The following is a 14,032-nucleotide window of genomic DNA, read 5'->3' as shown; positions in this document are numbered from 1 at the left end:
GAGCCATGAAGAGTGGCTCTCCCTTTAGTCAAGTTTCCCGGGGGAAAGAACTGTGGGGCTATGGAGAAAGAGCACAGCAGTTGGACTAATAGGATGGCTCTTTAAAAGGGTCGGTGCAAGCACAACAGGCTGAACAGCCTCCTATGCTGCAAGATTCCATTCTGATTGAGCTCTCTTGCCCTCTTCTTATAGTCACCCTTTGGTTCTTGTTTTGCTAATTTAGTGTTAGGAGCAGTTTTGTACACCCATCCCCATCCATAGGGACAGATACTTGAGCCTCTTGATACAGTAACTTTTTTCAGGACATTAAAAAGTGTTAGAAATAAATGTTAAAAGCTGGAACTCACCACTTCATGAGGAACATGAGCTCTCCACTTGAGTCTGTCGCCCCAATAATACGCTCTGGTTCCAGTCCTCTAGCAAAGCCCCTTGGTTTCTCCTGCTGCAAAAGAAACACATTGGACCTCAAAAAAGGGGCAGAGTGAGGGGTGGGGAAATGTGTAATTACTGTGGTGAACCAAGAAATCCCCAGAGAGCCAGGTTTGCCTAATAAGAGGTTTATTTGGTAGCACTAGCTTTCGGAGCACTGCTCCTTCATCACTCATCTGTTGAAGGAGTAGTGCTCCGAAAACTCGTGCTACCAAATAAACCTGTTGGACTTTAAGCTGGTGTTGAGAGACTTCTTACTGTGTCCACCCCAGTCGCGCCGGCATCTCCACATCATAATAAAAGAGGGTGAGGATCACCATAGCCCAGAGTTATCTGGAGAATCCCAGGTCCCATCAAACATCAGAGGCTGACTGGGCCAACAAACGGTGGCCTGGATATGACAAAACAGCCAGGATCTGGTCAACGATTCAATCTTTCACTGCCAAGAGTTGCTACTGAACATCTTGACCAAAAAAGAGCCTGGTTACTCCTCCTCTCCCTTGAAGTTATGAGTCAGCATCTCACTAAGGGACAGTAGTCTAAGTAGCTGAGTTTGTTTTATTCTCTGGGTACACAATTCAGACTTTCCTCTGATTCCAAACCCTGATGGGAACCCTGGGGCATGCATGGAGGAGAGAATGGATTCATGATTTGACCCACCACATAGAGGGAATGGGCAGATAGATTTAACTCTTAACTCAGGAAAATTGTAGAAAAGCAGAGGCAAAGGGTCATTTATCCTCTTGCAATATGAAAGATGTAGCACAGTGGTCGGGCGGCACGGTAGCACAGTGGTTAGCACTGCTGCTTCACAGCTCCAGGGACCTGGGTTCGATTCCCGGCTTGGGTCACTGTCTGTGTGGAGTTTGCACATTCTCCTCGTGTCTGCGTGGGTTTCCTCCGGGTGCTCCGGTTTCCTCCCACAGTCCAAAGATGTGCGGATTAGGTTGATTGGCCATGCTAAAATTGCCCCTTAGTGTCCTGGGATGCGTAGATTAGAGGGATTAGTGGGTAAAATATGTAGGGATATGGGGGTAGGGCCTGGGTGGGATTGTGGTCGGTGCAGACTCGATGGGCCGAATGGCCTTTTTTTGTACTGTAGGGTTTCTATGTGGAAAATTTTTCTCGGCCTTTACTCTTCTGTGCATATTCAGTTCAAGGCTCAGATTTGCACTGGGCATGGAAAAGCAGGTAATATTGAAGGCAAGTACATTTACTAACCTCCTCTCTCTTCTTTTTGTTTTTATTCTCCTCAGTTTCAGTATCAGACTCCGCTTTCCGTTTGGGCCCCTCTGTTTTCTCTATGCCGTCGTGTGCTATCTTCTGGGACTGTAAGAACTCTGCGATGAGATCAGGACAGTCAAGGTTCTCCTCAGGCTCCCATGTGTTGTCGTCACTAGAAAATAATTCAGGTTTACAGACCGCAGGACAGCAGCAACTTGAAATACCACAATTAACCCAATTTACAAACATTGGTTAGATGGCAGGAGATAAATTTCATAGAATGCTGAGAGAGCATATTGGGACTATATTACACTTTGCACCTAGCTTCACTCAGCATAGCACAAAACATCAGACTTGCAAATCAAATGCATACTTGGTGAGGATACAGTGCAGCAACCTGCATTGCAAAAGTGGTGCCGTTGAAACAGAGTAGCAGGACTCTCTACTTCTATGTAACCCACCCGTGGGGGGGGAAAAGGAGAGAAAAAAAGAGAGGGAGCGGTAAGAAGGAGGGAGAGAAAGAGAAGGAGGGGGGAAAGAGAAGAGAGGGGGGGGAAAGAGAGCGGCACCAATTCTAAAACTTACATTTAAACATGCGAGATATGGCCCCTCCTTCCTAAACCTTCAACAACTGGGGTCTACAACGGAGGACAAATTTAAGTGTGGATTACAGGGTCAAAGGTAGGGTTCTGAAGAAAGTGGAGGAACAGAGAGATCTTGGGGTTCATATCCATAGATCTCTGAAGGTTGCCACTCAAGTGGATAGAGCCGTGAAGAAGGCCTATAGCGTGTTGGCGTTCATTAACAGGGGGTTGGAGTTTAAGAGCCGTGGGGTTATGCTGCAACTGTACAGGACCTTGGTGAGACCACATTTGGAATATTGTGTGCAGTTCTGGTCACCTCACTACAAGAAGGATGTGGAGACACTGGAAAGAGGAAAAGGAGATTTACCAGGATGCTGCCTGGTTTGGAGGGTAGGTCTTATGAGGAAAGGTTGAGGGAACTTGGGCTTTTCTCTTTGGAACGGAGGAGGTTGAGAGGAGACTTGATAGAGGTTTATAAGATGATAAGGGGGATAGATAGAGTGAACGTTCAAAGACTATTTCCTTGGGTGAATGGAGCGGTAACTAGGGGGCATAACTATAGGGTTCATGGTGGGAGATATAGGAAGGATGTCCGAGGTAGGTTTTTTACTCAGAGTGGTTGGGGTGTGGAATGGACTGCCTGCAGGGATAGTGCAGTCAGAAACTTTAGGAACATTTAAGAAGCTATAGGATAGGCACATGGAGTACTTCGGGATGATAGGGAGGAAATAGCTTGATCTGGGTTTCAGACAAAGCTCGGCACAATATCGTGGGCCGAAGGGCCTGTTCTGTGCTGTACTGTTCTATGTTCTATACTTTGTGTTATCTAACTCTGGGCACCCTGGTAATACTCTGATGAATATGTGCTGCCCTCCTTCTAAGATCTATATGAAGAACAGACTGAAGGCAGCACAAAATGTGTTAAACACTCACTCTGAGAATCCTTTCCACTTCAGTAGATATTCCACTTTTCCTTTTACGATACGCCTGTCCAGTACTTTTTCCACGACGTACTCTTCCTCCTCCTCCTCTAGAACCTCCTCCACTTTTTTCTTGTTTTGCTTTTTCCCCATTGTGTCCAGTCTTAAATTGAGAAGAGAGGCGGAGGCTGTTTAACAAAAAAAAAGCTAATTAGGTTTAAAATTTGGATAAACAATGCAAAGAGGACTCCTGTCAATCAGAATGTACCACCTGAACTCGCAACCCTTAAAGGTTTTTTTTTTGGAAAGAAAATTGCGAACTACAACCTCACAGGGTATGAGGAATTATAGAATCAATGGCACGGAGACAGGCACTTCGGTCCAAACCAATCAAAATGCCTATCTAAGCTAACCCCATTTGTCTGTATTTGGCCCATATCGCTCTACACCTTTCCTATCCACATATCTGTCCAAATGCCTTTTAAATGTTGTCAATGTCCCTGCCTCAACCACTCCCTCCGGCAGCTCATTCCACATACGTACGACCTGTGTAAAAAAAAGTTGCTCCTCAGGTTCCCATTAATTCTTTCCCCTCTTGACTTAAACCTATGCTCTCTAGAATCATAAAATCCCTACAGTGCAGAAGGAGGCCATTTGACCCATTGAGTTTGCACCAACCACAATTCCTTAGGCCCTATTCCCATAACCCCACATATTTACCTTGCTAATCCCCCGACACTGGGGTCAATTTAGCACAGCCAATCAACCTAACCTGTACATCTTTGGACTGTGGGAGGAAACTGGAGCATACGGAGGAAACCTACACAAACACGGGGAGAACGTGCAAATTCCACATAGACAGTGACCGGAGGCCGGAATTGAACCCAGGTCCCTGGTGCTGAGGCAACAGTGCTAACCACTGTGCCGGCTCTCTAGTTCGATTCCCCAACCCTGGGAAAAAGACTGAGTGCATTCACCCTATCGATGCCTCTCATGATCTCATACAACTCTTATAAGATCACCTCTCAGTCTCCTACGCTCCAAAGAAAAAAGTCCTAGCCTGTCCAATCTCTACCTAGACCTTAGTCCCCGAGTCCTGGCAACATCCTTGTTAATCTCTTCTACACGCTCTCCAGTTTAATAACATCTTTCCTATAGTAAGGCGACCAAAACTGAACTCAATACTCCAGGTGCGGCCTCACCAACATCCTGTACAACTGCAACATAACTTCCCAACTTCTACACTCAAATGGCCTGACTGATGAAGGCCAGCATGCCAAAAGCCTTCTTCACTGCCCTAATTATGACTCCACCTTTAGATAACCGTGCACCTGAACACCAAGGTTCACAATACTCCCCGGGGTCGTACCATTCACCGTGAAAGTCTTTGACTTTCCAAAATGCAACAGCTCACACTTATCTGTATTGAACTCCTTTTGCCATTTCTCGGCCCACTTCCCACTGCAATTTTTGATAACCTTCCTCACGGTCTACAATGCCACCTATTTTTGTGTCATCTGCAAACTTACTGATCATGCTTTGTATATTCTCATCCAAATCATTGATATAGATAACAAACCGCAATGGGCCCAGCGCTGACCCCAGCGCTGACCCCTGAGGCACACCACGAGTCACAGGTCTCCAATCCGACAACATCCTTCCACCATTACCCTCTGCTTCATACCATCAAGCCAATTTGCCAGCTCTCACTGGATTCCATATGACCCAACCTTCCACAGCAACCTACCATGTGGAACCTTTTGATTATTTTGAAATTCTCATTCATGTTTTCAAACACTTCCATGGCTTTATCTCTACTTATATCTTCATTTCTTCCAGTTCTAACACTCTGAGATCTCTGCACTCATCCGCTTCTGTCCTCCACCATATCCTGATTTTCTTGCTCCACTATTGGCAGCTTCCCATGGGATTTCTTCCCTAAGCCTCTGATTCTCTGCCCCTCCTAATTTAAGATGCTTCTTAAAACCCAATTCCTCAACCAAAGTTTTGGTCCTCTATCCCTTGTATCTCCTTACATGACTTGGTTTCAAAATTTGTTTGAAAAGTTGTTCCTGTGAAGCGTCTTGGGGTGTCTTAATACATTAAAAGGTGTTATATAAATGAAAGTATCGTACATAAATTGGGAGAGGGGAGTGTGCAGTGAGACCTGGGTGTCCTTGCGCACCAGTCGCTGAAGGTAAGCGTGCAGGTGCAGGAGGCGGTAAATGGTATGTTGGTCTTCATTGTGAGAGGTTTCGAATACAGGAGCAGGGATGTGTTGCTTCAATTATGATGTGGAGATGCCGGCATTGGACTGGGGTAAACACAGAAAGGAGTCTAACAACACCAGGTTAAAGTCCAACAGGTTTATTTGGTAGCAAACGCCACTAGCTTTCGGAGCGCTGCCCCTTCGTCAGGTGAGTGGGAGTTCTGTTCATAAACAGGGCATATAAAGACACAAACTCAATTTACAGAATAATGAATAATGATTCTTCATTATTCTGTAAATTGAGTTTGTGTCTTTATATGCCCCGTTTGTGAACAGAACTCCCACTCACCTGACGAAGGAGCAGTGCTCCGAAAGCTAGTGGCGTTTGCTACCAAATAAACCTGTTGGACTTTAACCTGGTGTTGTTAGACTCCTTGCTTCAATTATACAGGGCCTCGGTGAGGCCACACATAGAATATTGTGTGCAGTTTTGGTCTCCTTTTCTCAGGAAGGACATTCTTGCTCTCAAGGGAGTGCAGCGAAGGTTTACCAGGCTGATTCCGGGGATGGCAGGACTGATGTATGAGGGGAGATTGACTAGGTTAGGATTGTTTTTTGCTGGAGTTCAGACGAATGAGGGGGGAATCTCAAGAGACTATAAAATTCTAACAGGACTAGACAGGGTGGATGCAGGAAGGATGTTCCTGATGGTGGGGAGTCCAGACCCAGGGGTCACAGTCTGAAGATTTGGGGTAGACCATTTAGGACGGAGATGAGGAGACATTTTTTCATCCAAAGAGTGGTGAGCCTGTGGAATTCATTATCACAGGAAGTAGTTGATGCCAAAACATTGAACGTAATCAAGAGGCAGCTAGATATAGCACTTGGGGCGAATGGGATCAAAGGTTATGGGGAGAAAGCAGGATTAGGCTTCCAATTGGATGATCAGCCATGATCGTGATGAATGGCGGGGCAGGCGCAAAGGGCCGAATGGCCTCCTCCTATATGTAATAGTGTGTGGAGTTAAAGGAGAATCATCGTCAAGTCAGGCAGTGCAGAAGGAGTTTTCTCTCCACATCTGGACTGTGCCTTGCTTAACAACAGTGCAATTTAAAACAAAAATTCATTACTCTATTTAAAGCCCCAATTCCCAAACAAAGGACTTGGATAACCTCCAGATGTAGAATCTTAACATCAGTCAGTTACAATAAACGAGTGGAACCGAGCTGGTGTAACAGCCCACAGTTTGCATACAGACACAGTTGACGATGCTGAAAATAAAACAGGAAGTTCCAGATTTACATGTCACCTTTACTTTCAACTCATCACGGAGACCCGCCAGCATCTCAACCCTCAAATCAATTTGGAGTTCAGAGAGCCCCATTTCTCTTCCCCATCCATCAGCTTCACAGTTGCACTCAAGGACGATCTTATTTCCTTTGTAAACAAAGTTAGTAAAATCTGTTTAAATTTGAGGAAAGAGAATCAGGGAGTCAAAAAGTCAATTTACAGAAAAAAGACAAGTTGCAGATTGTTTTGGCTGTATATAATGAAACTGCAAGCTCTGGGCAGAAAAGAGAAAATAGGGGAATTTCCCAGTCTCTCACCTATTGAGTGTGACTGAGATCAATTTTATACAGCGTGCATTATCCAGCTATCCTGCGCTCATTGTGTTTGGCTGGAGAAAGATCCCTGCTTTTATAATCAAGAGATTCCTGTCTCTATAAGTCATACAGAATCTTGGCTGACATACTCAAATCTGCTATAACACTGAGCTATTTGTACTCCCTGTTAATAATGCCTTCTATTTAAACATCAATTTCATAGAACCATACAGCACAGAAGAGGCCCTTTGGCCCATCGAGTCCGCACCGACACATTAGAAACGCCTGAACTCCTACTTAATCTCATCTGCCAGCTCTTGACCCATAGGCCTGAATGTTATGATGTGCCAAGAGTTCATCCAGATACTTTAAAAGGATACGAGACAACCCGCCTCTACCACTCTCCCAGGCAGCACATTCCACACCGTCACCACCCTCTGGGTAAAAGTGTTTTTCCTCACCTCCACCGCTGAACCCATGTCCCCTTGTGACTGACCCTTCAACTAAGGGGAACAACTGCTCCTTATCCATTCTGCCCATGTCTCTCATAATTTTGCTGAACGTAAAGCAGTTAAAGTGATGTTAGTAACAAATCAGTGAGCCAATGCTGATCTTGCAGAGGAAGTAATGACATTGTTTAAAAAGCTGGAAGAGATAATCTTCATAACTTCCACATCAACCGCATGAAAAAATTGTAAGATCGTTATTGTCTTTGATGGTTCATTGAAACCAGCTGAAAAAGAGAGGTGGGGGCATAGGCTATCCAAGTAGTCATAGTACTAAGCTCTATATTCCACATACAGGAACAATTGCAGAAAGAAATAAACAACTTAACCATGTAGATCAGGTTTGTATTCTCAGGGCTCCAAAACAGAAATCTGACAACTGAAATTTGTCTAATTTTTTTCAAAAGAATGGATTGAACTGAAAAGCAGTTGTCCTAATCCAGGGGTATTCGCAACTGAAGGTGAAATCTGCTTGTTTGCTTAAGTCAGATCCAAAAGGAAAGTAAACCTTCTCAGGATGACTTGTTGATGCATTGGATGTTGTCAAAAACCTTCCAATGACTACAGGATCCCATCAGATATATATCCATCCCTCACAAAGGCCCCACTGAACCACTTCCCCAGTTCTCAATCTCTCCCACACTTTACTAGCCCTCCCAACCCCACCATCACAAACAACCAGGCAGCCACAAGTTTGGAACTGCAGCTATAAACCCTCAAGAGGCCTGTCAGATAGGAGACATGTATATGACCTGTCAGGGATTGGGGTATGGGTGCAGCAGGGTCACCCTGGTCCCCGTGTGACTGCACTGTCAGGCCCAGCTTAAGGATGACTGGGAGCAAGCCTCGAGAATTTATGTATAGGACTAAACAAGTCTTGCTGCAATTATAGAGTCTTGGGTGAGACACCTGGTTTATTGTATACAGCTTTGGTACTCTTACCGAAGGAAAGATATACCTGTCATAGGGGCAGACTGATTCTGCGATGGCAGGATTGTCCAGTGAGCAAGGATTGAGGTGACTGGGGATGCATTCTCTAGAATTTAGAAGAATGGGAGGTGATTTCATTCAAACATACAAACTCTTTAGGGCCAGCAGGGTAGATGTAGGAAAGATGTCTGCTCTGGCTGGGGAGTCTAGAGCTAGGGGGACAGAGTCTCAGAATAAGAGGTATACCATTTAGGACTGAAATGAAGAGGAATGGCACATCTTTGGAATTCTTTACCCAGAGGGTTGTGGAGGCTCAGCAATTGTGTATGTTGAAGAGACACGAGATTGACAGATTTTAGATGTTAAGGGCATCAAGAGATAGAGTCATAGAGGTTTACAGCATGGAAACAGGTCCTTCGGCCCAACTTGTCCATGCGGCCCTTTTGTTTGTAAAAACTCCTAAGCTAATCTCAATTGCCCGCATTTGGCCCATATCCCTCTATACCCATCGTACCCATATAATTAAATGCTTTTTAAAAGTTAAAATTGTACCCGCCTCTACTACTACCTCTGGCAGCTTGTTCCAGACATTCACCACCCTGTGTGTGAAAAAATTGCCCCTCTGGACCCTTTTGTATCTCTCCCCTCTCACCTTAAACCTATGCCCTCTAGGTTTTAGACTCCCCTACCTTTGGGAAAAGATATTGACTATCTACCTTGTCTATGCCCCTCATTATTTTATAGACCTCTATAAGATTACCCCTCAGCCTCCTACGCTCCAGAGAAAAAAGTCCCAGTCTATTCAGCCTCTCCTTATAACTCAATCCATCAAGTCCCGATAGCATCCTAGTAAATTTTTTCTGCACTCTTTCTAGTTTAATAATATCCTTTCTATAATAGGGTGACCAGAATTGCACACAGTATTCCAAGTGTGGCCTTACCAATGTCTTGCACAACTTCAACAAGACGTCCCAACTCCTGTATCCAATGTTCTGACCAATGAAACCAAGCATGCTGAATGCCTTCTTCACCACTCTGTCCACCTGTGACTCCACTATGAACCTGTACCCCTGGATCTCTTTGTTCTGTAACTCTGAGGATTGGAGGATAGATAATGTGGTCCCATTATTTAAGAAGGGTAGGAAGGATAACCCGGGTAATCATAGGCCGGTGAGCTTGACGTCCGTGGTGGGGAAGTTGTTGGAGAGGATTCTTAGAGATAGGATGTATGCGCATTTAGAAAGGAATAAACTCACTAACGATAGTCAGCATGGTTTTGTGAGAGGGAGGAGTTTTTTGAAGAAGTGACCAGAATGGTTGACGAGGGAAGAAGTGACCAGAATGGTTGACGAGGGAAGGGCCGTGGATGTTGTCTATATGGACTTTGTCAAACGCTTTACTAAAGTCCCTCATGGTAGGCTGGTGAAAAAGGTAGGATCTCATGGGATAAAGGGGGAGGTGGCTAGATGGGTGGAGAACTGGCTTGGTCACAGAAGACAGAGGGTGGTAGTGGAAGGATCTTTTTCCGGCTGGAGGCCTGTGACTAGTGGTGTTCTGCAGGGCTCTGTATTGGGACCTCTGCTGTTTGTGATTTATATAAACGATCTGGAAGATGATGTAACTGGGGTGATCAGTAAGTTTGCGGACGACACAAAATTGGCAGGACTTGCAGATAGTGAGGAGCATTGTCAAAAGCTACAGATGGATATAGATAGGCTGGGAATTTGGGCAAAGAAATGGCAGATGGAGTTCAATCCTGATAAATGCGAAGTGATGCATCTTGGTAGAACTAATGTAGGGAGGAACTATACGATAAATGGCAGAACCATAAAGGGTGTAGATACGCAGAGGGACCTGGGTGTGCAAGTCCACATATCCTTGAAGGTGACGTCACAGGTGGAGAAGGTGGTGAAGAAGGCATATGGCATGCTTGCCTTTATAGGACGGGGCATAGAGTATAAAAGTTGGGGCCTGATGTTGCAGATGTATAGAACGTTGATTCGGCCGCATTTGGAATACTGCGTCCAGTTCTGGTCGCCACACTACCAGAAGGACGTGTAGGCTTTGGAGAGAGTACAGAGGAGGTTTACCAGGATGTTGCCTGGTATGGAGGGGCTTAGTTATGAGGAGAGATTGGGTAAACTGGGGTTGTTCTCCCTGGAAAGATGGAGGAGGAGGGGAGACTTAATAGAGGTGTATAAAATTATGAAAGGCATAGATAGGGTGAACGGTGGGAAGCTTTTCCCCAGGTCGGTGGTGACGTTCACGAGGGGTCATAGGTTCAAGGTGAAGGGGGGGGGGGGGGGGGGAGGTTTAACACAGATATCAGAAGGACATATTTTACACAGAGGGTGGTGGGGGCCTGGAATGCGCTGCCAGGCAAGGTGGTGGAGGCGGACACACTGGGAACATTTAAGACTTATCTAGATAGCCATATGAACGGAGTGGGAATGGAGGGATATAAAAGAATGGTCTAGTTTGGACCAGGGAGCGGCACGGGCTTGGAGGGCCGAAGGGCCTGTTCCTGTGCTGTATTGTTCTTTGTTGTTGTTCTTCCCAACGCCCTACCATTAACTGAGTAAGTCCTGCCTTGGTTCATGCTACCAAAATGCATCACCTCGCATTTGTCTAAATTAAACTCCATCTGCCATTCGTCAGCCCACTGGCCCAATTGATCAAGATCCCGTTGCAATTGGAGATAACTTTCTTCACTGTCCACCATGCCATCAATCTTGGTGTCATCTGCAAACTTACTAACCATGCGTCCTATATTCTCATCCAAATCATTAATATAAATGACAAATAACAGTGGGCCCAGCACTGATCCCCAAGGCACACCACTGGTCACAGGCCTCCAGTTTGAAAAACAATTCTCTACAACCACCCTCTGGCTTCTGTCAAGAAGCCAATTTTGTATCCATTTAGATACCTCACCCTGGGTCCCATGAGATTTAACTTTATGCAACAACCTACCATGCGGTACCTTGTCAAAGGCCTTGCTAAAGTCCATGTAGACAAAATCAACTGCACTGCCCTCATCTACCTTCTTGGTTACCCCTTCAAAAAAACTCAATTAAATTTGTGAGACATGATTTTCCACTCAAAGCCATGCTGACTGTCCCTAATCAGTTCTTGCATCTCTAAATGCCTGTAGATCCTGTCTCTCAAAATACCTTCCAACAATTTACCCTTCACATGTGAGGCTCACTGGCCGGTAGTTCCCAGGCTTTTCCCTGCAGCCCTTTTTAAACAAAGGCACAACATTTGCCACTCACCCATGACTAGCGATGATTCAAATATCTCGGCTAGGGGACACACAATTTCCTCCCTAACCTCCCACAACGTCCTGGGATATTCTTCGTCAGGTCCCGGGGATTTATCTACCTCGATGCGCTTTAAGACTTCCAGCACTTCCTTTTCTGTAATACGTACATTCCTCAAGACATCACTATTTATTTCCCCAAGTTCCCTAACATCCATGCTTTTTGCAACAGTAAATACTGATGAGAAGTATTCATTTAGGATCTCACCCATCTCTTGTGGATCTGCACATAGATGACCTTGTTGATCCTTAAGAGGCCCTACTCTCTCCCTTGTTACTCTTTTGCCCTTTATGCATTTGCAGAAGCTTTTTGGATTCTATGAGGATAGTATAGGAAAATGGCATTGAGGTAGAAGATCAGTCACAATCTAGTTGAATGGGCAGAGAAGCCAGTCCTATTTCTTATGCTTCTTCTAGTATCTGCACCTGTGAGAGAGGATGGTGCAGGCACACGGGGATATCTGCGAAAGGAGAAGTTCATCAACAGTGTGGTGCTAAGCCCAAAATAAAATTGGACATTTGAAATTGAAGAATTGGGCACTCTAAATTAAACTACAGACAGCCCCAGCAGATAGCCTGCAGGAAATCAGACCCGGCCAAAGTTCAAATACACAGAGCTCACACAGGCTGCCGGGGCAAGTCTGGATCAGCCCCTGATAACCCATCAAGTGATCATCGCTCCTATTGACATGCACCAGCCTGTTGCCCGCAACCTATTTGGGGCCAGACTCCAAGGTGCCCGGGGCGGGCTCAGCTGTCGTCAACAGGTCATCAACTAGACCATTGGGCGCTGAGACCCACCCTGAGGCCCCATTGGCAGAAGGCCATGGGCAGGTGGAAGTAGCGCGTGGCCACAGGGGGATAAATTAGCCATTCCGGACACCTTGGGAACGAAGACTTGAGATGGAGACGACCAAGACCAGACCAGACAAGGAAGGAAGCAAGCAAGCAAGCAACGGCCAGCAAGAATCACCTTCGCGAAGACTAACCTGAGGGACTCGCAGACCGGATCTACAGCCCACCAAGCCATCTTTATGGGAAGTATAGCCGATCCTGAGTGCATTTTGTATACATAGTGGGTAATTTACAGGTTAACTATATTTAATAAAGTTTATTGCATCAGATGTGTCCGTACTTTGTTCTTTTCATAAATAAAGGCACCTGGGTAAAACTTTGATTAAGAAACTGGTTGAAGTATCTGAATTGGACTGATACTACAGTGGTGGGCTGCGCAAAAGCCTCGACAGGTTAACCAAGAATTTGTCTATCGTTCAGTGCCTGTGTCGTTATCCCCTCTCAGACAGTAGGAAAGTAGCAGTTACTAGGATTACCTCTTTGCACTCCAGGCTAAATGCACAGAGGCCTGGCAGGATCCAGTTGCTGAGGATCACCATCCAACAAAGCAAAGTAGTGGCTCTATCACAGGAATCAAATCATAACTAAAGCTCACATCTGCTTGAAGCAGCATCTGGAGCCATACAGGTCCCAACTCCATATAGGAATTGAATGCAATTATAGAAGCAGCCCCCTCCAACTTTCAATTAGTTTATCTTGACTCACCTACATAAATCGGACATCCTTACCCAACACCCCCCCCCCCCCAAAAAAATCAATTTTTAACCCTCCAATTGTCTGCCAGCCTTTTGAGGGATAGTTTCAAGTTTTACTAGCCCATGGTTATGCCTCGTTCTCTATTTTCCCCAACATTTTAAACACCTCAATCAGATCAGTACCCTAATCTTCTAAACTCGAGAATACAAACCAAATATATGCAACTGGTCCTCATTATTTAACCCTCTGATTTTCTGTATCATTCTGGTGAATCAAACTGCACCCCAAAGCCAATGCCTCATTCCAAATGCAGCGACCCTCACTGCTACCTTGACTACAGCTCCTTGCAAGAACTCCCATCCCATTCTCCCAATTTCACCATCTTTGTCACATCTGTTCTGACAATGTCACCTTTGGAAATGGTGCTTCTGATATGTCTGCTTTTTTCCTGTACCAAGATTTCCTCCCCACTGAGGTAGACAGGACACTCAATCAGATTTGACCCGTTTCCCACATCTCTGCCCTTACCCCTTCCCCTCCCTCCCAGAAACATGATTAGGGCTCCCCCCGTCCTCACTTTTCATCCCACTAGCCTTTGCATTCAAAGGATCATCCTTTGGCCTTCCTCCCAACTCCAATACAATGCTACCACGAAACATATCTTACCCTCCACCCCGCCTCCCGTCAGCAGAGACTGCTCCTTCTGTGACACCTTGGTCCACTCCTCCATCATGCCCAACTCCCAGCCCTTTC

General features: G+C 45.5%; 1 protein-coding gene across 5 annotated transcripts in view; it reads right to left on the bottom strand.

Moving 5' to 3' along the window:
* The window catches only part of cbx1b (chromobox homolog 1b (HP1 beta homolog Drosophila)), a 63,548-nt gene that overhangs the window by 4,003 nt on the left and 45,513 nt on the right, over positions 1-14,032 (bottom strand). For 3 of the 5 annotated variants that reach the window (XM_078224239.1, XM_078224236.1, XM_078224237.1), the window contains exons 2-4: positions 3,171-3,345; positions 1,651-1,825; positions 348-442 (exon numbers count right to left, since the gene is read on the bottom strand). In XM_078224239.1, coding sequence (XP_078080365.1) covers positions 348-442; positions 1,651-1,825; positions 3,171-3,310 — 410 coding nt within the window. In that variant the 5' untranslated portion in view covers positions 3,311-3,345. Of the gene's footprint in view, positions 1-347; positions 443-1,650; positions 1,826-3,170; positions 3,346-6,668; positions 6,749-14,032 lie in introns of those variants that run through there. The other 2 variants (XM_078224238.1, XM_078224235.1) reach the window with 2 other exon arrangements.

This window comes from Mustelus asterias, chromosome 11 (genome assembly GCF_964213995.1).
Source record: "Mustelus asterias chromosome 11, sMusAst1.hap1.1, whole genome shotgun sequence".
NCBI classification, from domain to species: domain Eukaryota; kingdom Metazoa; phylum Chordata; class Chondrichthyes; order Carcharhiniformes; family Triakidae; genus Mustelus; species Mustelus asterias.
This window is presented reverse-complemented; position numbering and strand designations above follow the sequence as displayed.